Genomic DNA, 25,132 nt, shown 5'->3' with positions numbered 1-25,132 from the left:
AAATACTTCCTACCCTGGCTCAGTTGTTGTGAGATTAAATAAGATCCATGTATAAATGGAGCATTTTAGCCCAGTGCCAGGAACATGGTAATTGTTTAGGAAAGAGTAGCCACACTTCTCTGCTGACACTTGCTGAAAAGGACTGCCCTCTGCATCTGAACAGCAGTGGGGTCCCATCCTCTTTGTCCTGGGCCCTGTGACCCTGGAAGCTGATCAACTCCCTGCACCCCCAGCTCCTTCTAGACAATGAGTGTGAAAGGACTTGGTCTATAAGACACCATCCAGACTAGAGTGTCTGCCCAGACAGCCCCTGGAACGGGAATGCCTGGGCCTTAGAAGGAAGGAGCTCTGGGAGAGTTTGCTCTATACTGTTATCACCCCACTTCCAAGAAGTTAGGTGCAACAAGGCTGAAACACAAAAGGGAAGTTGAGCCTGGAGAAGCCTGGATTTGGCCTCCCAAAGACTCCTGGGAATTCTGAAGGGCCAGGGCTGAGGGGCCATGAATTTGGGAGGTGGAATGAGGAGGGGCAAGAGAATCATCTTATTGCCTTTATTCCACTGACAGCCCAACTGGCCCCACGGCAGGGCACAGGGCCAAGCCTTTACACACTCACCCATGCTCTCTGTGCAGGCCAGTGCATGCACACATACGCTCACACACATACACACACACACATCCGACCTCTGGCTCTGAGAGTCAGTCTCTGGGGGGCAAGGGGCTGCTCCTCAGCTGGCCCCTGCTTGCCCTTTTATGACAGCACCAAGGGCGGGGGTGGGGCAGGGCCCTCAGCCCCCAGAACAAGTCCCTGTGCAAACTGGAGGTGCCAGCTGGCTTCTGGCAGGGGGGCTTACGTTTCCCCATTCCCAGGGTTCCCTCCTCCAGTTCCTGAGGGAGGGACTGCTCTCTGCCTACCTGGGGGGCCAGACCCCTGCCAGGGCTGGGCCCTGGAACCCAGGCTTATTCCCCACCTGACCATGCCAGGACCTCCAGCACTGACGAACAGCCAAGTCTGAGGTGGTGGGGATCCCCCCACAGGCGAGCAGGAAGGCCTGGGCCCCGAGGGACTGGGGAGGGGTCGTCACCCCCTCTCCTAATCCATCTTCAATATGAAGAGGTTTGGGGCACACTTCCTGGGGAGGGAGCACAGGCCTGGAGGAGAAGTCCCAGCTTGGGCCTCTCCCAATCTTCCATCTTCTGGGCCACAGCCTAAGGCTGGGCATCCAAAAGTCCAAAAGTCCAGTCGGCTGGTCGGAGTTCCTGCACGGTCCTTGGTGGGGCACGCACCCAGTGGGAGTCGGGTGTCAGACCTGCACAGGCAACGTCTGGTTCATCTGCAGCCGCATGTCCTGGATACTGCTGAGGATCTTCTTCTGGTGGCCCGCCAAGGTGACCCCGATCCGGAGCAGGTCTCTGCAAAGGGGCCAAGGGCAGCGTCAGTGCCTCCCCTCCTGCCCACCACTTGGGCCCAGCTCGGAGCCCCCAGCCCTGGCCCTCCAAATGTGAGGCACACTCACTCTGCAGTCATCTGGGCCACCAGGTCAAAGGATGCAAACCCCGCGCTGACAAAGCTCTCCTTGTACCGCCCCATCTTGATGGCATCCAGCCAGTCACCAACTGTTGTGAAGGTCGTGTAGTCGGGGACCGTGCGGTCCAGGAGGGGTTGTGACATGCTATGGGAAGAAGAGGGGACCTGATGAGTCCTGATGTCAGGGGAAGCAGGGTAGGGCTGCTGGCTCCAAATCAGAGACTGAGGTACTGACCCAGACTGGGCACTGGCGATGACCTTAAGGCTGGCAGCATTACGAATGAGCTTGTCCAGGGTGTTGACGATCTGGGAGAATTTGGGCCTGAGGTTCCGGTCCCGCACCCAGCAGTCCAGCATGAGCTGGTGCAGCGCTGTGGGGCAGTCCATGGGTGGGGGCAGCCGGTAATCTTGCTCCACGGCATTGATGACCTGAGCCAAGAGCCAGGAACCCTGGAGTGAGCCACCACTTGGCTCCCCAGCAGCTCCCACCCACCTGAGCACTCTGGCAGGTCCCACTCACATCCTGGTTGCTCATGTCCCAGTAGGGTCGCTCGCCGTAGCTCATGACCTCCCACATGACGATGCCATAGCTCCAGACGTCACTAGCAGAGGTGAACTTCCGATAGGCTATGGCCTCTGGGGCGGTCCAGCGGATGGGGATCTTCCCGCCCTGGTGAGGGGGGCACACGCCCTTCACCCGATGTCTCGGGGCTGGTCCCCAGCCCCGAGCCCCTGCCTGGCCGGCCCCACTCCCAGTCTCCCTCCCAGCTGCTTCCTGTACCAGGGAGCTTGTGTAGGTGGGATCAGAGGGGTCATCCTCCAAGAAGCGGGAGAGGCCGAAGTCTGAGACTTTGCAGACCAGGTTGCTGTTGACGAGGATGTTGCGGGCAGCCAGGTCGCGGTGCACGTAGTTCATCTCAGACAGGTACTTCATGCCGGCAGCAATGCCTCGCAACATGCCCACCAGCTGGATGACCGTGAACTGTCCGTCGTTAAGCTAGAGACAATGAGGAGGCTCAGGAGGCAGCCCATCCCCTCCTGCCCGGCCCCAGGTCTGTCCAAGAACCTGCCTGCCTGCCCACCTTCCCAGGTCCGTCAAGACCACACCTCGTCTACCCCTCTGACCACATCCACTGTGCACCGAGAGTCAGGAGCTGCCCTCCTGTGTGACCAGCATCTGTACATATCACCTGATTAACCCCTGTGAGGACCCAAAGAGCTCTTCCACTTTTATTTTACAGCCAAAGCAGCTGAGACTCAGAGGTTAAGTAAAGCCTGAGGTCACACAGGCAGCAGGGGGAAGAGTCAGGATGAGCACTCTGGTCTTCCTGGCTCTGAAGGCCCAACTGTCTCCCTGCACTGTGCCACCTCAGCAAATATTTGGACTTGAATAGGGTCTGTCTGACTTGTGGGAGCGGGTGGTTTGCCCAACCTAGCTCTCTCAGGGAGTGGAAGGGGGCTCTCACCCGCAGGAAGGAGTCCAGGGCGCAGTTCTCCATGAACTCAGTGAGGATCATGACTGGCCGACTTTTGGTGACCACGCCCTCCAGCCGGATTATGTTGGGGTGGTCAAACTGACCCATGATGGAGGCCTCGCTGAGGAAGTCCCGCCGCTGCCTCTCCGTGTAACCCACCTTCAGCGTCTTGATGGCCACAAACACCTCCCGGCGGCCAGGCTGTTTCAGCCGACCCCGGCACACTTCTCCAAACTCCCCTGCAGAGCACACAGCACAGGTACTAAGCTATTTCTGTACCTAACTGTCCCCCGCCCTCCCCCAGGCGTAACCGTCAGCCTCTCCTCCCCACCGTGTGCCCCAACAGACTCACCAGCTCCAATCACCTCCTCAATCTTGACGCAGGACACATCAATCTCCTTAGCAAACTCCCGCACAGCCTCATTAGGGTCTTCATAGGTAAAGGGGTCGATATAAACCTTCATTCCAGGAGCAACTAGAGGAAGAAAAGGTGGGCATCAGAGGGAGTCAGATCCTTGGGCTGAGAACAGTGAGGGAACTCTGCCACCCAGATCCTGCCCCAGTCTTCCTCCCTGTCCCCCGCCCCCATAGGAGCACATTCCCAACCTCCCTGCTAAGCCTGCTCTGTATTCCTTTCTGATGAAGCTAGAGCTCCCCCATCCCCACCCCACCACTGTCCCCTTGATGAGAACTAGCAACCATAAAGGCTAGACACCTGGTATTCTTCTCCTTCCTTCTCCCTCATCTCTCGTCACGTCAAAGCCTGTTTCAGACCCGTCCCTCCCCTCATTCCCTCTGCCCCTGACCTTGCCAGGCTGTCATCACCCAGACTACTGCCATAGCCGCCCAGCTGGGCTCTCTGCCTCTGGACTTTTCTCACCTATCTAGCCCGCATACCTGTCTTCCTACAACAATACTTTCATTGTATTGCTCCCCAGCTTGAGAGCCTTTCAGATTACCTATGGTGCAGTCAAGTCCAAACTCCTCTGCCTGCCTTTCACGACCCTCCGAGGACTGGCCACAACTACCCAGCCTGGCTTCCCAGCAGCTGTCAAACCAGTCTTCTCACTGCCCCCACAGTTGGGCACTCTCTCCACCCCACCCACTACCTTCCAGAGGCTCCTCTAGCCCAGAATGCTCCCCCTTCCACCTCTCTAAACCCCACTAAATCTCACCTGGCTCAGCTCAGCCCAAGGCTACCTCCTCCAGGAAGCCTTCCTGTCTTCTGAACTCTCACTGCCCTCTGTCGCAGGAACCCCCAACTTAACACTGTTCTCTCATTGTTTCCTGTGTGTACTATGTTGTCTTTCTCACAAGACTAACTACCCCTGAGGACAGGGGTCACATCTCACTCATCTCTGGGGCTAGCAGGAGTGAGTAGGGGCTCAGGAAATGGCACTTGATTGGAAGCAGGACGGGGCAGCCAGGGAAGGAGTTAAAGGAATGAAGTCCCAGCCAGCGAAGAGGGTATCCCCAAGCCCCGCAGGGACCAAGGGAGCTTTGGGAGATGGGAATGAGGAGGCAGACTCACTGTATTGCTGCAGCTTCTCTGTATACTCCGAATCAGAGCTGTGCCGCTGCTTCCTAGGGGGAAGGGGAGAGGGGAGGCCTGAGACAAGTCCAAGCTCCCTCCGTTCAGGGAACCCTTGGGCTCATAGGAGGGGCAGAGTGCACAGGGGACAGCCCAGTGCCTGGTCCCATGGTCAGTGGTTATAGCTACCTCTGGGTCTGTGGGCAGGGGCTCAATGGACTTGATCCCTGAGGGAATTTGGGGACAGAGAGGGGACAGAATGAAGACATGGGTGTGTATTGGAAAGGGCCTCTCTAGCAATGACACCCTGGGCCTAGGAAGGCTGTGGTTCCAGGTCTGATGTGGGTGATGGTCACCTATCCGCTGAGAGGGCTCAAGGGCACTAAAGGAATGCTCCAGTGGGCCCCTGGGCCCATCGGTACCTGAGGCAGACGACAGCAATGACCACCACAGCCACTACGAAGACCAGCCCAGCCGTGGCTGAGCCCACGATGAGGGGGAGTTGCTCCTGGAGCTGCTGGGCACCAGAGCCTAGAGACGAGGAGGAGGCACAGGTGAGTGGAGGGGTGGCAAGCGTGGGCGGGGCGGGGACAGGTGTACGGGGGCGTGTACCTCTCTCGCTTGTGGTCTCAAACTCAGCTGGGTGGCTGTATTGCCCATAGCCAGCTACCGTGCGGGCACGGACCTGGACCACGTAGCGGGCGTCAGGCCTCAGCCCATCCAGCTGCACGGAGTTCTTCTGGCTGGTCACGGTGGAGGCGATGCCCTCACTCTGCAACACCAGGACACTGAGTCTGTGGGTCCTGACCTCCCTTGGCCCCTGCCCACCCTCCTCAGTACCCAAAGCTTTGCTCCCAGGGGACCCCAACACTATCTGCAGTGATCTTCTTGCCCCAGGGCTTCCTCCTGCCCTTTGAGGCTCTGACCTTCTCAAAGTACTTCATCTCGTAGTCCAGGATGACTCCATTGGGCCGCTCTGGGGGCGCCCAGGACAGGGTCAGGCTGCTCCCGGAGCTGCTGTGCAGGCGTAGGGTCGGCACCTCGGAGGGGGCTAGGGAAGGGGTGGGGCTCAGCGCGGGCTCCTCGGGCCCTGGCATCCTTCCCAAGGACCCAGCTCCCAGGGGCCCCCCAGTGGACCATGGGCAGGCCCCAGACAACTCCGCTCTGGGTGGGGGAAGGTGACCCAGGCCCTACCCTCCCGTTGCCCTCCTCACCAGCCTGGTTGGTGGTGATATTCACAGCCGCGTAGCGGGGGGGCAGAGGGCTCTTGCCCGAGACCCCGTTGACTGCCTGCACCTCGAAGGTGTAGCGTGTGTGGGCCAGCAGGTGGCTGATGTGCACCCGGCGCTCGGTCAGGCCCAGCTGCCGAGGCACAAACTCCACATTGTCATCACAGCGTGAGCAGGTCATGGTCCCGGGACCCCCATGGCACTTCTTGCAGATGACATTGTAGAGGAGGTCGTCCCGGCCACCCAGGTCCCGGGGCTCACTCCACTCAAGGATCAGTGAGGTCTCATTCACATTAGAGATCACACCCCGAGGCGGAGATGGCACCGCTGTGGGGAAGATGAGGGGGAGAGCGGTGAGCTGGGGTGCGGGGACCACCCTCTACCCAGAGGGTCTGTGTTCTCCAAGCTGCTTCCTACCTCTGCTTTTGCCTCTGCTTTCATATGCAGAATACCTTTCCTATGCCTCTTCACACTCCTATTTGGGCACACTCCTATTTGGCCTTTAAGGGTCAACTTGAGAGGTCACCTCCTCTTGGAAACCTTCCTTGATTCATCCTCTCCCCATCCTATGTACTCCCGTAACCATTCCTGGGCATCCTGCCAGCCTTGCATTTAGCACATTATACGGTGGTTATCTATTTCCACATCTGTTTCTCCCACCAGGTTGCAAGTTCCTAGGACAGTTGACTGCATCATTCCTGGTGCCTGGCAATGCCTGGCACCAAAGACCAGAGCAGGGAGAAAGCAGAATACCAGGCTGTCCCAGGGATGAGACCCCTTCTCTGGTTAGAGCTGGACCAAAAGAATAGCAGTCCTAGACAGAAGAAGCAGCAGTGAACTAGAGGGTCCTAGACAGTTCCTGATACCCAGCTAGGAGCTAGCATATGCTTATTTAGTATTGGTGGAGGGCTAAGCCTTTCAATTCACCTGGTTTCTGGCTCAGGGGCTGGTCAATTCCTACCTGCGCCGTGCTGAGCACAACATCTAACCCCCACCCTCAGTGTCCCCATCTGGAAAGTGGAGATATTCACAGAGACTGTTTAGGCATCCCCAGCCTGGCCCGCAGAGGGAAGGCCTGGAGTGGAGAACATGAGGACGCGCCACCACTCACTGGTACAGGCACTGTCTGCGGAGTCGGAGTCTGCGCGGTAGAAGTTGTTATGGCAGGTGCAGATGCCAGCAGCTGGTGCAGTGGTGCGGCTATTGGGTGGACAGGGGAGGCAGGGCCCTTCTCCCTGCTTCGCCTTGTAGCTCCCGGGGGGACAGGCTGTGGGGGAGAAGAGGATGGACGTTTCAGCTCCCTCCCCTGCAGACACAACCCTCCACACCTCCATGGGAATCTGGCCCTTCCCCAGCACAGGTCTTGGCCCCTCCACCTCCCAGACTGTGCAAGCCATGCTGGTATTGCCTAACTCTGGCTGCAGCTACAAAAGGCCCTTCTGCCTCGTGGAAACCCCACGTCAGCGGATTCCTCCCCGCCCCTCCCCCACCCCCACCCCTGGGGCCTCATGGAAGAAGACGTCAGCTCCATCACCTGGACAGCCTGGACTTGTCGAGGCAGGGAAGAGAGAGGGAGGAGGAGGAAGAGGAGGGGGATGGGAAGAGACCGCTAGCAGGCCAGCAGCACACTCTACTCTGCTGGGATGCCCCCACCCCTCCCTGAAACTCAAGGACAATTACTCCTGAAGAGCCTCAAGAACACCCCAGAACAACCAGCGGTGGGGACTCTGAGTTTCGCAGCCCACCTCTCTCCCTGCCCACCAGAATCAGGGCAGCAACTCCTTTCTGCCCTGGGGCAGGGGTGGGGGCTGAGAAGGGGTGAGGAAAGTAGAGAAAGAAAGCAGGCAGGAAGGCTGAGGTCACCTGGAGTTCAGAGGCCTCAAAGTGTCCACAAGGGGAACCCTAAACCCAAAAGGAAGCCTAGAGGTCCGTGCCTGAAAACCTGGCACCTCTATCTGGACTTGGGTTTCTGGAGATCCCCTGTATCTATGATGGCCAAAATATTTATTACTCAAACTGGACTGTTTTGAGAGTGAAAGGGGTCACAAGTAATAATCAGGATAGCTTGATGGGCGTAAACCAGGGCTGCCCTGGACACACTAACACATATGGTCACCCTGTCCATACACAACTGCTTTCGAGAAGGTTATCCTGAGTGTGGGATCCCCGGAGCTGGGGCTATGCCTTCTCTGGGGTTTAATCTCCCCTGACTAAGGTGATATTCCATCCAAGCTCTTTTGAACCAGTGGGAGAGGGGGCAGGGGCCAGGCCAGCCTGGTTGCCATGGGAACCAGCATGCATTTCCTGCCAGGGACCTGCAGAGTGTTAGCCCCTCTTCAGGCTGTCAGGCTCATCACCCCCCACCCCCTTTCTCCACTTAGGAGGAGGAAGTCTGGGGGCAGGTTCCCATAGTGAAGTAGAGAGGCGCCGGGCAAGGCACTGTTCACCTTCCCATGACAGCACAGACATGAAGCCTCACAGCCAGTTTGGGCCACCAGCCCCCCCACACTGAGGGCTGTGCTAAGAGCTGGCTCCCACCCTTTGGCGCTTCAGGCTGCAAGCTCCAGGAGGGCAGACAAGGCCCTCAGCACCTTGACATGCATGGAACAGCACCTTAATGAGGCTGTGTTCCCAATGCCCACATTCCCCACCACGAGGCCTGGAGAGCAGAACCTCTCTGAGCCTCCTTACTGGCTAAACAGAAGAGGTAACTGGAATCTACCATACAAGACTGTGGTGAGGCTCAGATGAGAGAACCTCTTGTGAATGGGGATTATAGCTGGCAAGTCTAGTACACTGTGAGGTCTTATGAGTCTTGGCAAGCCACCAGAGACAGGCCCCCTGACCTCCTTGTTGTATGCTTGCGTGTGCACATGCTCAGTTGCTCAGTTGTATCTGACTCTTTCCAACCACATGGACTGTAGCCCACCAGGCTCCTCTGTCCATGGGATTTCCCCAGCAAGAATACTGGAGTGAGTTGCCATTTCCAGGGGATCTTCCCAACCCAGGGATCGAACCCACATCTTCTGCATTGGCAGGTGGATTCTTTACTACTGTGCCACCTGGGAAGCCTGCTCTTGTGTATGAATCAAGGACAAAATAATCCCTGTCCCCTGCATCCTAGGACTCCTGAAAGTCACAGCACACACTTACATGGTGCTCTGCTTCCCTGTGTACCAGGCACTGTTCCAAGGGTGCCCATGCAGTGATTCAGTTCAGCCCCATTACAGCTCCATGAAGGAATCACCACTAATGCCCCCATTTTGCACATAATAAGGAAACCAGGGTTCAAGAGTTCAGTGACTTGTCCAAGGTCTCACAGGTGGCAAGTGGCGGAGTCAGAACTCAGGAGTTCAGAGACAGGGGCCTCTGATCTCTGTACTATAAATGTAGCCTCTTAAGATGCAGACAAGACCCCCAGGTTAAAGGGCCAAGCATGAGGAGCTCCAGGGCCCATCTAATATTTCTGGGTGACACACACACTTGGGCCTGAACAAGTGGGCATCTCTGCCGGCCTCACCAGGCTCTGAGCACATTCTCCAGGTGCCTATTTGTTCAAGGATTCCCCATGGTTTCCTTCCTCTTTCTTTAGTTTCATTATTTCTTTTCTGATTCTGAAGTCTCTCCTCATTTTCTCTCATCTCCCTTCTTGTACAACATTTTTGGCACCTGCACCTGATACCCCTCTTCCCTTTCCTCCCTCTGCCCCAGATTGGGCAGGTAGGAAGTGGTAGGTAGGGGACTGTGGGTGGTGGTGGCCCAGGCCTATCCTCCCTCCCCTCCCCCAGGCCAGTCCTCACTCACGGCGGCACTGGGACTCCTTGGCGGCTGGCTCATGGCCGGTGGCACAGGTACAGGCACCCACAGGCACCATCCACTCCCCGTCACCGTTGCAGTAGAGCTTGAGGGGCACGGACACCTCCACGGCGTTGGCGATGCAGGTGCCAGGGGCGATGACCAGTGAGGTAGGCTCAGCCCCAGTGAGGGTTTCAGGGAAGAGCGCAAAGCCTGCAGTGGTGGACGCACACTTCTTGTAGAATGCACGCACGGAGATGAGTGACATGCAGGCGCCCTGGTCCTGGAAGGCCAAGTAGAAGCCAGCCTTGGAGAGCGGCCCAAAGCTGCGCACCTTGGTGTTGACACGGCCAGCATCAAGCCGGGAGAAGCTCTCATCAGGTGCGATGGTGTCCACCTTCACGTAGGGGTTCTCCATCCAGAAGGGGGAGGAGGCTGAGGCCACATCACTGTCAGCCTCATAGTAGAAGAGGTTGAAGGTCTCCTTGCAGGAGCCAGGGATGTTGGGGATGCTATTGCAGTCCCGCACAGTGAACTTCAGCTCCACGTAGACCCGCTGCACATCTCGCCGCCAGATGAAGCCTGTGCGAAGCCAGTTGTTCTGGCTGGACTCCCGCACGTTACACACCTGGTACGTGCGGATGGGGTTCATGGCTTCGTCATAGCCACTCACCTCTTCCCACTGTGCAAGTGAAAAAGACGGACAGTGAGACCAGCATTTGCCGGGTGCTTATCACAAGCCCAGATCTGTTATGTTTACTTCACAGAGATGCTTCCGTGGTGCAGTGGTTGAGCATATAGACTAGTGGGTTCCAGTCTCAGTTCTCTGTTTGCTGTGTGACTACAGGTAAGTCACTTAACCTCCCTGGCCTCCATTTCCCCATCTGGAACATGGTAAGAATAAAGATATTTAAGGAATAAATGACTTTAATTGAATAAAGCACTTAGAACGGGGCACCTGATAGGTACTTTGTAAGTATCATCTATATTATTATCTTTATGCCTCAGTTTCATTGTCTATAAAATGGGACCGATTGAAAGTAAATGAGGCTGTGAGGAATTAATTAAGTCCAATAAACACTGATTACCACTATTACCATCACATTTAACCTTCACAGTTCCTTAAGAAGATACATCTGTTGTTCCCACTCCTGAGAAGAGGAAGCCAAGGCTCACAAAGGCAGGGACTTGCCCAAGGTCACAGAATCAGGTCTGGTGACTTGATGGTCTGTAATGTCACCCAAACCCAGTATTCCAGAACTTAGTACAGTTGTGAAGGCCATCGAGGGAAGTCAAATAGAACACTTTAGAGATGTCAAGGACTACAGGAATGTAACATTCAAGAAATGGAGGCCCAGAAAGGTAAACTGTCTTGCTCAAAGTCACAGCAAGTCAGAGATCTGGAACCAACGTTTCTTTGTTCCCAAGCCAGTGCTCTTCCCAAGGACCCGGGAAGGAGGAAGATGACAGACATGCAAAGGGCTGTCAGGTAGTAAGGGATGGGAATAGGCTGAAGACAGGCTGAGGGGCAGGCAGAGGGAGAGCGGGACAAAGATGGCGTGTATGTGGGAGCAAGGACAGAGGCAGGCTGAAGGGTCAGAGATGAAAACATTTTCAGGGATGGACCAGCAGGCAAGGAGGAAGGTGACAGGTGCAGACGATGCAGACGCCACAGATGGGAAACTGACAAGTAGGGGACAGAGGCAGCCCTGCTGAGGCAAAGGGGCCAATTGGCAAGCAACACTCAGGAGGAATGGAGAGGAGGTCTTACCCCACTTTCTGGATGAGAGGTCCATGCCAACTCAGATGTCACCCATTTTGTATCCATGAGGGTCTCTGCAGGAGCAACAAGAGAAAAAACGTCAGGGGCCAAGCTTAGGATAAGGAGAAAGAGGAGGTTGCCCAGCAAAGTCCAGGATGCCAGACATCAATTCCCATTAGGTTCTCCCAGGTTCCCAAAGCTCTCAGCTCCCCAAGCCCAGAGGAGACCCTGCAGCCACTCCCAGAGATGTCACAGCCTCAAAGATGTCTTGTCAGGCCAGCTGGGAGTGGGTGTTAGTCGCTGACCCCAGGTCTGGGTTAATGAGGCAAGAGCCAGGGCCGGTTCACACACCTACAGGCTCTACTAATCTCCACACAAAGGGGCTGGCAGGGCCTTTATCCTGGAACAAAGGGCCGTGTGCTTCAGGCCCTGTTGCCCAGGCCTCCCCTGACTCCATTCCCAACACAAAGGCGCAGCCCCACACATGTCCAGGGGAATGGGAGAACAGTCGCAGGCCAGAGCCCACACCCACCCAGCCTCCTACACAACCACCTCTGGTGGACAGGACAGGAATGCTGTTTGAGAATGGGGTGAGGATCACCAAGGCCTAGCCAGCTCCTCTAGAGCTAGTTCAGTTGTTCCTGCAATCCCTGGATAAAAGTACTGTTGGTGTACCCCTTTTACAGATGAGAAAACTGATGCCTGGATACAGTATGTGAAAAAAGTGAAACTGTTAGTCACTCAGTTGTGCCTGACTCTGCGATCCCATGGACTGTAGCCCACCGGGCTCTTCTGTCTGTGGGATTCTCCAAGCAAGAATAGTGGAGTGGGTAGCTATTACCTTCTCCCCGTGTTCTTCCCAACCCAGGGATCGAACTCAGGTCTCCTGCATAGCAGGCAGATTCTATACTGTCTAAGCCACCACGGAAGCCCAAATACAATATATATAGAACCTAAGGTAAAACTGCTAGAATTTGAGGTGAAAAGTTTTGAAACGTGTCTCAAATTCAAGTCTGACTCTACAATCAATCTCTTAACCAGGGTACTGTGATTGTAATATGCCCTTCTGTAAAGGGGAATCAGAGAAAGCCGAGAAAGCTCCTGTGTATACTTTGTCTCAACCAAGCTGTCACCTCCTCCAAGAAGCCTACCCTGAACCCCCAACAGTGTTAGATGCCTTCCTCTGTGTATCCAGGGCCAAGGGCTTTGTTGCAGCACCAATCCCATTCCAAGCTTCGGGTTTTTTGTCTTGTTTCCTTTTGCTTGGCCATAGGATGGGTCTATTAATGCTTATGACATAAACTTGCTCCCCTAGGAACTGGATCTGGGTTCTGGCTTGATAACTCTCCTCTCTGACAGTCTAACCCCAACATTAGACCTAGGAGTGGGAAAGAGGTCCTGAGTCTGTTCTCATAGCCTGGAAGACAGCCAGTGGTTCTCCCCTCAACTCCAAGCTGGAATGGGGCAGGACTGCCCCAGAACTCCTGGGGACCTCTACATAAACAGTGGGGACAGGCTGGAGGTACTTGGAGAAGGGAAAGACCCAAACCCTACAGACTCCTGGCTTGTGGTCTTTGCCAGTTTCCTGCAGTCTGGGTCTGAGCAGGGGATGGTGGAGGAGGCAGCTGTGGGCCCAGGCCCTCACGTAAGGCAAAGGGGGCGGCCAGCAGCAGCCATTCACTTGGGGAGCGAGGCTCCCTCCTCCTTCCTGCAGCAGCAGCTGGTCCCTGGAGGACCGGGCTGAGGGGTGAGCCATCCCAGCTTCGTCGTCGGTGGCCTGATACGCCCCTCTGGCAGACAGACAGACAGACAGACACCGATGTTCAGCGCGGGGGGGCGGGGGGGGGCGGTGGAGGGGTCCGGGAGAGAAGAGGGGGTGGGCAGAAGCAGGGGCCCAGAGACAGGCAGGGAGGGAGACCGGCGGGGCTCGGGGCTCGGGGCGGAGCGGGCGAATGGTGGGCGGCACCGGAGCCGGAGGGATGTGCGGGGCGGCGGGCTAGGACCAGACTGCCGGGATGGCCGGCGGCGGACTACAAAAGACAAGGAGGCCCAAGGAGACAGACGCGGAGAGGGAGTTGCCAAGTAGCCTCTTCCCCAGCCAGCAGCCCGGAGTGCTGCGGTCCCTGGGAGCCCCTGGGAGCCGCGAGCCAAGTGCGCCCCCTCCCCCCAGCCAGTCCGCCTGCTGGTCTGCCCGCTGCCCGCTGCCCGCCGCCCGCCACCGCCACCGAGCCGGCCAGGGCTCCCACCGCTCCCTCGAGCTGCCTCCCTCCTCCCTCTCCCTCACTTCCTTCTGCTCAGCCTGTGCCAAACCCATCTGGAACTGTTTAAACCCAAATATTCAGCCCCCTCCCCCCTCCAAGCCAGATTCCTCCACAGTTTAAAACAAGCCCAGCGCTGGCTCTGAGAGGCGGGAGGGAGGGGGCGCCGGGGAGGGAGGCAGGGGGGAAGGTTGGTGAGGGGAGGCTCTTCATTTCTGTTTAATTTCTGGGGAGCGAGAGAGGGAGGGGGCGGGGGGATCGGCCCTTGGCCATCGCTCAGCCTTGGCCATCGCTCAATCTCGGCACATTTTTCCCATTAATGAGGAGAGGACTTAGATTTCGAGTCATGTGTGCCTGAGGAAGGGCTCGGTCACCCTGGTGGGGAGGGGCTTGCTCTCTGGGGGAGGGGAAGGGCCTACTCCCTTCTGCAGGAGGGAGGCCCTGAGGGGCCTATGTCCCAGCCTCAGGAAGAACATGGGGGTGAATCTGTCTGTGGTGTTGAGGGGGAGAGACTCACCCCTCCAGAGCCCACCTTTCCTGTGTGTAGGGTGTGTGTGCGTGTGTAAGTACACACTTGCTGGGGTAAAGGATACAGGTACAGGGGACAAGGACAAAACAGGAATGAAGGAGCAGTCTCCAAACTCCCCAGCTGCCCCCTCACGCCCACCCCCTTCTGTCCCACCATGTGGCTGCTGGAGGGAAACCAGAGGGCGGTGGACACTTGCAGATACAGGCTCTGTTGGGCAGGGAACCCCACCACCACCCCTGCCCGCCCCCCCAGCAAGAAAGCGGAGGAAGTGGCCACCAGGCCTTTCTGGAACTCCCTGGGACTGGGGCTTCATGGCTCAGAAGGAAAGCAGCACCCCTAGGTCGTGTTTCACGGGGCCAACAGGAGTGGCCACGTGGCAGCAGCTGTGTGGCTCTCGCCTGTGCACACAGAGGCACACACTTCAGCAAGTTCTCAGTGACTGGGCTCCTTCCCACCACTGGGGCTAAAGAGTGACAAGCCCCACATATGGTGGACAAAAACACACAACGCCACAGCCACCCGCAGACACACACACACGCTTTCACGCACAGTCTGCCTTTCACAGACACATGGATGCATCTGGTCCAAACAGATCAGTCTTCCTGAGACATCCATATACAATGAATCTTTCCTACACACAGATCCGGCATGCCTTAGGCAAAGACTCACTCTCACAGCCTTCATATGTGCGGATTTCCTGAGACATATGCATCCGCGAGGGCGCATGCAGCCAACAGTGCGTTTTCCCTACACACCCAGCCGCACGATATTGCCAACCACACGTCACAGTCTTAAGTGTAGTCAAGTGCAAACACAAACACCAGTTTGCCTGTACAGACGCCGTGACATGCTCTTACACAGTCATACACAACTAGCATCAGCTGCACACGCACAGATGCCCACTTGCACTGTGACATTCCACAGGAGCATGCGGACATAGTATACGTATCAATATCTAGAGGTGGCATAAAGCCTCGGAGTTGCATTCTCGATGCACATGCCACACACACACACATTCTGCAAGCCCGTTCTTTCTGTGAGGTGAGTTTTCAAGCGAGATGGAGAAGAGTGGGAGAGGGCACTCTTCTGCCGAGAAAGCAGAGAGACTGGGGCAGACTTGACCAGAGGCACAGGGAAGGAACAAGCTCCAGACCAGCTTCCTGTGGCCCTGGCCCAGGCAGGAGCTGTCACAGGTCACGAGGCTGGGGGTGGGGCAGGGGCATGAAGATGCTTCTGGGTGTGGCAGGGTGCAGTCTCCCCAGGTATAGCCCTTGCCCAAGCAGCAGGCCACTTCCCTGCTAGCACAATGGTACCATCCCCAGCTCTGGGGCCGTGGTAGGGTGGGGTGCCAGGATGAAGGCAGGTAGCCTCAGGAGCTTCAGGCAACACTTCCACACATAAGTTGGGGGCCCAGGAGGAGAACATCATGGGCAACCAGCATGTGTCTGAGGGCTTCACTGGGCCATACTGGTGCGGGGTGGGAGCCTGGCACCTGCCTTAGTGAAGGGCCAGGGGCACATGACTTTATGGAGCTACTAGATCCCACAGAATCCCCAAGCCCCAAGTCACACAAAGCACCCCACCCTGCGAGCAGGTGTGCCGGTGAGACTTAGAGAATAAAAAATCTAGAGAACAGGAGCAAGAAACAACCAGCCCAAACTCCAGACCATGGACTGTGAGGTGGCAGGAAAGGTCACACTCTCGAACTGGGCCAACAGAGTGTGCAGGGGCAGGAGGACAGAGGCACAGGGTCTGCGCAAGAAGGCACGCCCTGGGACCCTGCCTGCAAAGAGAGGGGGAAGACTCCTCCAGAGTTGGTCCCCCTCTTCTGCCTGGAATCCCTACCTCAGCCAACCAACCTGAGCGATCTGTCCTGTCTTCTCCCCTCCCACCCCTCCCCTGAGTCTCAGCGTGTGCACATGTGTGTACCAACCTGCACACCCAGGGTGGTCAGCTCGAGAAGGAAGGGATCTGAAGCAGACTCTGCCACAGGACCTGGAGGACCTCCTCTCCCTCCCCCTGCCACGGCCCCAAGGCCCTCAGGTCTGGGTTGGAGGGGAGGGGAGCATCTCAGAACAGCGAACACATTTCGTTTTTCATTCTTCCCCTCAGATCACGGAGATTTATAATTAAATAAACCTGAGAGGGAGGAGAAGGGAAGAAGAAGCAAGGGGCAGGAGCCTAAACGCCTCAGTGCTCATCCATGGTCCCCACCCTGCAATGGAGGAGACCCGGGTTCAATCCTTGGGTTGGGAAGATCACCTGGAGAAGGGAATGGCTACCCACTCCAGTATTCTTGCCTGGAAAATTCCATGGACAGAGGAGCCTGGTGGAATATACAGCCCATGGGGTCACAAAGAGTCAGACACAACTAAAGCGACTAACACTAAGAGGACTAATGGCCCCCACCCCAGTCATGGCCCTGCCAGCCAGCCAGAAGGGTGATGCACAGCTCACCTTTAAAGGCTTCCCTGGGATACTGGCCACAGCCGGTCTGACCAGGAGTCTCAGGGCAGAGAGGCAACAGGAGACCGGGTGCCAGGGCCAGCCCTCGGGGCAGGGGGCCTCTCCCACCCCATCAGGTGCCCAGCTGTACCCAGTCTCCCTCCCCCCCACCCCCAGCTGCCCAATCCCGACAAACCAGTTTGACTCAGCACAACAGGCAGGGCTACAATTTTCAAACTATGCAGGCCTGGTGATTCAGCCTCTTCATGCTGTTTAATTAGTGGAAGGCCGGGTGGCAGAGGCCTTGCCCATGGCAGCTTTGGGTTAGCTCGCTGCTGCCGAGGCCACAGCGGCGGCGGCAGCAGCAGTTCTGGTTAAAAGGAACACGGTGACAGGCAAGCAGGTTCCCTCGAGTACCTGCCACTGTCCCTCGTCGCAGCTCTGAGGTGCCAGATCAAGACAGACGGGCGGGGGGCACCAGAGGCCACTCAAACACATGGGAAAGCCACAGAAACCCCAGCCCGCTGTCACTTTTCAGCTGCCACCGCCTCAGTGGTCACTGCCGCTGAGAAAGAGGTGGACTCACACACGCCTCTCTCCCCAGGGAGAGTCTTCCACTGCAGCGACAGGGCTTGCCTGGGAGAAGGCCTACCAGCCCTCACCTCTTATATCTGGTAACTGTTTCTCTTTTCTCCAAAGGGTGTCTTCCCAGCAGGGACCTCCCCATCCTATCTGAGGTATAAGGACCCTGTGGTCTGGACATCCTTCTTCATCCCACGCCCCGTTCCCAGTCCGCTCACCTACTGGACTCCACATCCCCAAGGGGAGAATGATCTTGGCTTGGGGGACTGGGGAACATTATACGAAAGAAGAGTGAGCAACCAGGTGGCCCTCTTTCCCTGTGACTGAGGGTAAATTTGAGGGCAGTTTGTGTGCATGCTGGGGGCGGGGGAATCAATCAGAGGGCAAGGAAAGGTGTTTCTTTAACCAAGGAGGACAAGCAAGGACCCTGGCTCTGTCCTCATGGAAAACTGAAACATTTGGAGACAAAATCTTGGTGAACCCCAAGTGTGTAGATGAAAGAGCAACTAGGTGCTAGTTGGCATTTAACCAATGAGACCATGAGGGTCAGCACCCACAGCTCAAGAACCTGGCCTAAATATAACAACCTCAGAGGCTAAGGGCAAACCAAATACTAGCAAAACCAAAGGGAAGGCTGGAGTGAAGGGGTGAGATCCTCCACCCATAAAGCTTGGGGATGCTGAAGAGATCTTCAGTGCTGGGTGTCCCACCTAGCCCTGCCCTCTGGCCTAGCCCAGGACCCCCAAATCTACCCATCCCCCATTCAAGTTCCTGAATAAGGATGGGGTACAGGCAGGAGTCAAGGTCAAGTCTCTTCCTACCCCATCCTTTCCCTCCCAAAGCTGGAGAGAAATGGAGGTTGGGGGAGAGGGGATAGCAACTTCCCCAGACTAACTTCTCCTCCCCTCATCATTGCTTCCTCTAAGCTCCCTCCTGCAGGGCAAGTGTACACACCAGTTTCACTTTCTGGTGCTCCCCAAGGAGCAGACCCTAGGGTAATAATAATAACAACAGTTAGTCCTTGAATAACAATAGCTATGTGCTAAGCACTTGACACACATTAAGGATTCAATCTTCATAACACCCGCTAGGAGGTGGGTTCCACTACTATCCCATGTCACAGTGAGGGAGAGCAGGAGGGTGGGTAGGGGGACCACTGGGCTGGGGTCAGCGCCTGAGGCATCATCTCCTTTCTTTCTTTCTCACACTAACTGAAGACCCTAAGTTCTGATACATGGCAAATGTGAAGGAATTAATGAAAGCCACACTTGGGAGGCACTGCTACCTTCTTAGGAGCGCCCCACACTGGCCTGGCCTCCCAGCTACCACCCACGCAGTCGGGTAAGAGCCCCAGACCCCACTTCACAGCTGAGGGAGGAGGGGACAGAGTAGGGGCCACATCCCCACTGCCCTCTCTTTCCTGGGCTGCTACAGCTCACCAGGCTTCTGCCTCCTGGTCTGCCCCTCACGTCCTGGGCCTGGAAACCCGGATGCCAGCTCCCAGCTAGGGCCTGCCAGCTCGGGTCTAAAGGGACCAGCAGATTGTGAGGAGTGAAAAGGAGAAATAAAGGAAGGAAAAGAGGAAGAAGGTACACAGGGAGGGAAGAAGGAAGGAAGGGGGGTGAGCCTTTTCAGGTAGCCCTTGCTCACCTGACCCAAACCACCCCCCTTCGCCCCACTCTCAGCATCAGCACCCACCGCACCCCACAAAAAGGGCTCTGGGGCCTAGCACACACAGCCCCGTAAGCGCGTGTGCCGGTGTCGCCTCTCCTGGGCTAAGGCACAGACCTGAGAACTCCAGCAGGCTCACACCCTTGAGGCAATCAACAACAAAGCTCCACACTGGTTTCTCATGCCTGTGATCCTATCACACACATGTGGGTGAGTGTGTGCCAAGTGTGGGTGCGACCTCGGTGTGTCTGTCTGGATTTGCATGTGTCCACCCGTGTGAATCAGTCTGTCAGCACCAATGGGCTCAGAGATAAAAGACGATGGGGATTCAGAAGAATGTTGTTTTTTTTCTCCTGGAGAAAGCAACCAGAAGATGCCTTTCTCTTTTAACTGTGTTCTTTTTTCCTTCCAACCTTCAAGTTTACCGATTGTGAACAAGCGAACAAACCAAGTCACACAGAATTCGTTTTTGTTCTTAAACTAAGAAAAGTGACTAGATCGGTTAAAGATACCAAACAGAAGTACTGCCTGTCATCCCAGTTCCCCCCAGTCTGTGGTGTCCTTCCCTCCACATTCAGGAAGGTTTTTCTTCCCTCATGGCTCCAAAAATTTTAGAAAACGGCGTGTGGATGTGTATCTGTCTGTCTGTCTATTGTTTGCCCCATGTCAGTGCCTCTGTCCCCGCAGGCTTGTGTCAAGTGAATGTATGTGAGCTCTCCCACGGGGGCCAAAACCACTTAGGCTGTTCATCCAGGCACAGTCCTATGGAAGTTGGAGCAACCCCCCAGCAGCCCTCTCTGCAGGTCTCGCACAACCCACGGAGAAGCCTGGCCTTTTCCACTGGATAATGGGTAAGGCATCAGCTCTAGCTCTACTTGAGACAAACCCCACAACCTCAGTTCGGTGGAGACCCCAGCACTGGGGGTGGGGGTCCTGCAAGAAGGCAGAGGGGTAGCGCCAGAGCAGTGTGCAACGGCGGTGCACACAGCACCTTGTGGGTAGTTGGCGCTCGGTAAACCGTCAACAATAACAGGCCCCCCGCCTCTCCATCCCCGCAGCCATCCCCTGACAAAGCGGAGTGCACGCACTCAGACTCTCACGGTTAACTCCAAAGGGTTCCTCGCCAACGCGGCCCCTCAACCAGGGGAGCCCAGCAGCAGCCTCGGAGCCCCGGCGTTGCCTGGTGAGGGTCGCCCACACTTCCCTGCATTCAGGAGGTGCGGAGGGCCCCGCTCCTCTGTCCTGAGTGCCCGGCACTCCTACAGAAGCTCACCGCCGGGCCATGACTTTTCAGGGACGCTCACCCAGGTCGAGCTGCCTGCGATCCCGCAACCGGCAGACGAGGCGGCGCCCAAGGCGTCCCCTCCACCCCAGCTCCAGCCCATGGAGAGGGTGCGTGTGGCCGAGCCTCCTCCGAAGTGCGCCTGGACCGCATCGGACCGACACCGCAGACCCTCCCCCGGCCCCAGCTCGGACGACCCCAGACACCTTAACCCTTGGACGCACTCCCCCGACGCCGCTCACCTTCCAGCGCCCGGCAGCCGGCGGGCAGCAGCAGGGGCAGCAGCAGCAACGGAGAAAGCAGCGGCAGGAGCCCCGGCGGCGGCGGCGGCGGCGGCGGCGGGCGGCCTCGGGCCATGGCCGGGGCTGGCTCCGGGAGCCGAGCCGGGCCGCGCCGGGCCGCGCCGGCGGGGCGGCGGGCACCCGCAGGAGGATCCGCTCGGCGGGCGCGAGAAGGCTCGCGCACGGTCCCAGGAGATCCAGGAAAGGAGAGGATGCAACCCAGGCAAGCGGCTCCGGGACCCAGGCGGCGCCCTGAGTCGGGCGATCCCGGGGGATGCGAGCAGGTCGGTCCCGGGGAAATCTGGACTGACCGGTCCAGAAGGATCCCGGGCGCTTGGAAAGCTCGGAGCCAGAGAACTCGGGGAGGCGGGCGGGGGCAGGAGGGAGCAAGTGGTGGTAGTTCGGTGTGCACAGTAATCCAGCGGTCTCCTGCGGGCCCGACTCGGATCTGAGACTCCGGGTGCGCGCGCCGTCCGGGGTCCGAGCTGGGTTCTTGCAGCGCCGCTCACGTACTCACTTCTGCTGTCCCCAGCGCTGGCGCGGCCGCTCTGGGCGAGAGGGGCGGGGCTGTCCGCCTGCCTGTCATCGCGGAGGCCCCGCCCCTATCCACCCGCCGCCCACTCACAGACCGCCAGGCGCGCTGGTTCTGCCTCAACAGCACTCCGCCGGAGCTCAGTTGGCAGCGGTTCCATCACGCCCACCCTCAGGTTCTCTGAGGCTTGGGGTGGGCGGGGCCAAGGAAAAGATGAATTAGATTGGGCGGAGCGATACTGTCCATCAGAGGGAAAAACCCGCCTCCTGTCCCCCAGCGGTGATTAGTAACCGAACCTGAGTCCGAGGTGCCATTCACGTAAAACGAGCCGGGGGCGCCCCCATGTGGTCTGTGCGTGCAAGAGGCCGCCCCCATGTGGCTGTCTTTACAGTCACGTCCAGACCCAACCTAATCGCGGCTTACGCACTCCCAGGTGGGCGTCCTCCGCGACACATCCTGTGACCAGGACCTTCTCACTTGTTTATTCATTCATTCATTCATCTGTGTATTTCATCATTCTTTGAGCCAAAGACTGACTAGAGTTTTCTGGCGATACAGCAATGGATAAGACAGAGATTTGTGTTCTCTTGGAACTAACAGAGCGGTGGAGGCAGGCATGAAGTCATCACCGCAGAGTGTAACAGTTATTATCATGGAGGAAGGACAGAGTTGCTGCAGTACATGGGAGAGGCATGGCTATGTCTAGCCCTGAGGAAATGACATTCAAGCAGAAATATGAAAGATGAATAGTAGGCGAAGAATATGTGTGTGGGGACCGGGGAGGGCAGTTTCAAGCAAAGCAAACACACTTTGTGTGAAGTCCCAGGGGCAAGAGAAACTGATATTCATTGAAGGAATTGGAAAGAAGTTCAGAGTATCTTAAATGTAGAGTTGGAGGCTGAGGGGAGCCAAAAGGAAGCTTGGGAGTCGGTGTGGGGCGCAGAGGAATTTTTTTTTTTTTTTTTTATTCAGAAGGCCTTCCTAAGAGCTAGGGTCTGAAGCAGGGGCATTACTTTATCAGGTTAACATGGCTTCTCTGGGAAGGAAGAATGAGAGGAGGCAAGGGTGGAATCAGGGGGGTCAGTGAGGAAGCTGTGCAGTGGTCAGGCAGAGGAAGATGGTGGCTTGAACCAGAGTGGTGGCTGTGGGGATGGAGAGAAGTGGGCAGGTCTAAGATATTTTAGGACACAGAGCTTAGGCGAATTGTGATTGGGTGGTTGAGAAGCATGGGGTAAACAGAGACATTAAGAAGAATCCCCAGGTTTCTGAATTGGGCAAATAGACTCCTACCCTATTTGCTCAACAAACTCTTACAAAGTGCAAAAAACACTCTGAAAAAAATTAGTCTAGTTTATTAAGATGTAGATGTTATTATAGCCCCATTTTACAAACAAAACTGACATCTACAAAAGCTTAGTGACTTGCCCCAAGTCACAGTGCTCATAAGTAGCAGGGTGGGATTTGAATCAGAGTGTATAACTCTTTCTTTTTTTTAAGGATTGTATAGCTTTCAAACTCACTCATTCTACTTCATCAGACACCTTAGGATCACTAAGGTGCCTGCTAAAAACTCAGAATTCTGAGCCACCCATCCACCTTGGATGCTGGGACTCAGAATTTCTGGGGTATGGAGCCCAGGAGTCTGCATTTCAAATAAGTATTCCGGGTGATTCTGATGCACTCTAAAGTCCAAGGGTCACTACCACCATGCAGCCTCCCATTGTCCTAATGGGAGAAACATCCGTCCCTCTGAACCTCCCCCAGATACCATGAGATTTCTCAGGACAGAGAGTAAGAAATCAGATTCTGAGCTGCCTCAGAAGCAAGATGGTCACACTTAGTCCTTTGACCATGAAGTATCCTAGATCCAGTCCTAAAAGTTCCTTTAGTATAAATGAGGTCATGGATCCAGTGCTCAGGGACATTGCTCTAGAGAGGTTAGTCCTACTGGCCAGAGGCATGTGAGGGTACATGGGACTGGAGTGGGAGTAAGGGGCAGGGGAGGATGCCATGAGATTCCCAGATTTCACCCCATGTGCTTCTGCCTTCAATCTGTTCTCAAGTCCCAGAGACTCCCAGAAACATCATTCAAGGTTCTAGGTCACAGAAAGGATCTTGGCGATCACCTTGTGCAACTCTCCCATTGCAGAGCTGGAAGCCTGAGGCCCAGAGACAGGAGAGCTGGCCCTAGAGTCCCCTCTGCCCTGGGGTGCTGGTTGCAGTAGGACAGGGTAACATTTCGGCAGGTGGCCTGGCAGCAACACCTCCCAGCTGAAGTCCTGCTCGTAAGGCGGATCTGTGAGGCCGGCAGTCCTGTTTGCTCAACATCTGTGCCAGGGTAGGCCTCGCCCTGGACAAACACAGCCTGCCTGGCGGCAGGCACCCAGACTCCTTTGTTCTTGGGCCTGATAGCAGAGGCTGCAGGGCCAGCAGGTAACGGAGGGCCGTCCTCACCGGATGTTGGCATTGCAGTTCCCACGGGAATGGGTCTTGATCAAGAGGCCGACAGGCTGGAGGGCACCTGAATACTGGCTACAGCAACCTTGGGCAGGAAGGTGACCACCTGGCAACAGAACAGACGTGAGTGGAGGGCAGGTGGAGGGACAGGAACTGAGAGCCAGGCCAGATAAGGAGGGCTTTCATCTCTGTAGGGCTAAGTGAGCAGAAGGTCTTCACCCTCTTATCTTTTCAGGCTGATTAAGTACCAAGGAACCCAGGGAGCAGGCTCCTCCAGCTTTTGATTTGGAGTGAAGGGAGAACGTCCAGACTGAGGTCAAGATGCCTCTCCCTCGGCCCATCATTCTTTCCTGGTTTGTTTCTAGGAGGGAGATTAATGTAGAAGCCAGGCCTTGGACTTTGGCATCAGAGGGAGCTAAGTCTAAATACTAGCTCAGTCATTTACCAGCTGGGGGACTTATGATAAGAAGCTGAACCTTTCTGAGTCCAAGGGAATGAAGGTGGGACAATGATCATACTGCCCTTGCAGGGCTATGATGATGCTCTGGCCACAGGGCCGGGAGCACTGCAGATATCTAATAAATGCAGGTGCCATATAATAATTAACACTCATGCCCCAGAACCAATCTGGACACACAGTCAGTTTTGGGATAATTATAATAGAAGAATGTGTGTGAATTGAATTGGGGCTGGAACCAACTCCAGATTCTCTTTTTAAAAAATAATAAATATGTGTTCCTAGGTTTGTAGTTTGGGGATAGTGGTGAGAAAGACAAAACTGGGAGAAGAGGACTTTGGGGAAATAAGTGGTGGGGAATGAGTGCTTTTTGGGCTTCAGTTTAGAACTAGCATGGAGGCAGAGAGACCAGCGAAGAGGGCAAGATGTGATGGTGATAGGGCTGGCTTTGTATAGCATGGTAGTCTGAGCAATGGGATGGGTAGTCACTTATAGGAAGAGAAGTAAAAACTTGAGGAGGGGCAATTTGGTTGGGGCAGGGAGGGGGAATAGGGACTGGGGATGTCATTTTGGACTGGCTAGGTTTGGGAGGCCTGTCAGCATCCAGATGGGCTCATGGAGCTGACCGCTGACAATACCACTCCCACCTCATTTGCTGACCCTCTCCACTGCCATCTAAGCAGCCTCAGATCTGATCTCTCTCTGCCGCTTGTAGGCACCACCTCAGGACCTTTGCACTGGCTGTTCCCTCTCTCTGGATCTCTTCTTCTTCCAGCTCTTATAGAGCTGCCTCTCAGAATTTAGGTCTCCACTTAAATATCACCTCCCTGACCACTTTGATCTCCTCCCTTGTCCCCTACACCATCACTGTCTCTCCCATTGCACTATTTTATTTTCCTTATACCTAGCACTAGTTGAGATTGTATTACATAGTCATTTGTCTACATATGCATTGTCTGTCTCCCTTTCTAAAACGTTAGCTTCCTGAGAGCAAGGGCTTGTCTTATTTTCCACTGAATCTGCAGTGTAAGGACCACTGGCCTGCATGAAGTAGCAATTTACTAAATCAATCAGTAAGAAGGGCAAATATATGGGATTCCTTCTGCCACTTCCTCTTCCCATGCCTGTGGCAAATGTTGCTCATCAACTATGGGCTCTTTCCTCAGTGTGATGCTGCAGACAGCCCTTGTCCTCGTCAATCTCTGAGAGTTGGCATAGGAAGTTCCACCAACCTGCCATCCCTGTAGTAGACAAAGGTCCTCTGCTACCTACCATGTGATCATGTTTGAGTCTTTTAAAACTCCTTGGGGGACTTCCCT

At 55.9% G+C, this 25,132-nt stretch overlaps 1 protein-coding gene across 1 annotated transcript; it reads right to left on the bottom strand.

The window, feature by feature from the left end:
- Positions 1 to 537: 537 nt before the first annotated feature.
- EPHB3 (EPH receptor B3) lies at positions 538 to 20,443 on the bottom strand. Its single transcript, XM_061166733.1, has 16 exons — positions 20,329 to 20,443; positions 11,329 to 11,393; positions 9,567 to 10,239; positions 6,874 to 7,029; positions 5,748 to 6,089; positions 5,460 to 5,584; positions 5,146 to 5,305; positions 4,956 to 5,064; positions 4,534 to 4,586; positions 3,355 to 3,477; positions 2,994 to 3,241; positions 2,309 to 2,524; positions 2,048 to 2,197; positions 1,763 to 1,956; positions 1,517 to 1,672; positions 538 to 1,412 (listed from the first exon to the last, which is right to left on the bottom strand). The coding sequence occupies exons 1-16, from the start codon at positions 20,441 to 20,443 to the stop codon at positions 1,304 to 1,306; spliced, it is 2,994 nt and encodes a 997-aa protein (XP_061022716.1). The 3' UTR covers positions 538 to 1,303.
- Positions 20,444 to 25,132: the final 4,689 nt, after the last annotated feature.

Source organism: Dama dama, chromosome 19 (assembly GCF_033118175.1).
Source record: "Dama dama isolate Ldn47 chromosome 19, ASM3311817v1, whole genome shotgun sequence".
NCBI lineage: Eukaryota > Metazoa > Chordata > Mammalia > Artiodactyla > Cervidae > Dama > Dama dama.
Note: the sequence above shows the minus strand (reverse complement) of the source record. Positions and strands in the feature narration are given on the sequence as shown.

What these genes read in the sequence shown, in the direction of transcription:
- EPHB3 (XM_061166733.1), bottom strand. Translation starts at nt 20,443, where the DNA reads ATGGCCCGAGGCCGCCCGCCGCCGCCGCCGCCGCCGCCGCCGGGGCTC. An exon ending in TGAGGAGGTGATTGGAGCTG is followed by an intron (nt 3,242 to 3,354) that starts GTGAGTCTGTTG and finishes TGTGCTCTGCAG; the next exon opens with GGGAGTTTGGAGAAGTGTGC. An exon ending in GGGACATGAGCAACCAGGAT is followed by an intron (nt 1,957 to 2,047) that starts GTGAGTGGGACC and finishes CTCTTGGCTCAG; the next exon opens with GTCATCAATGCCGTGGAGCA.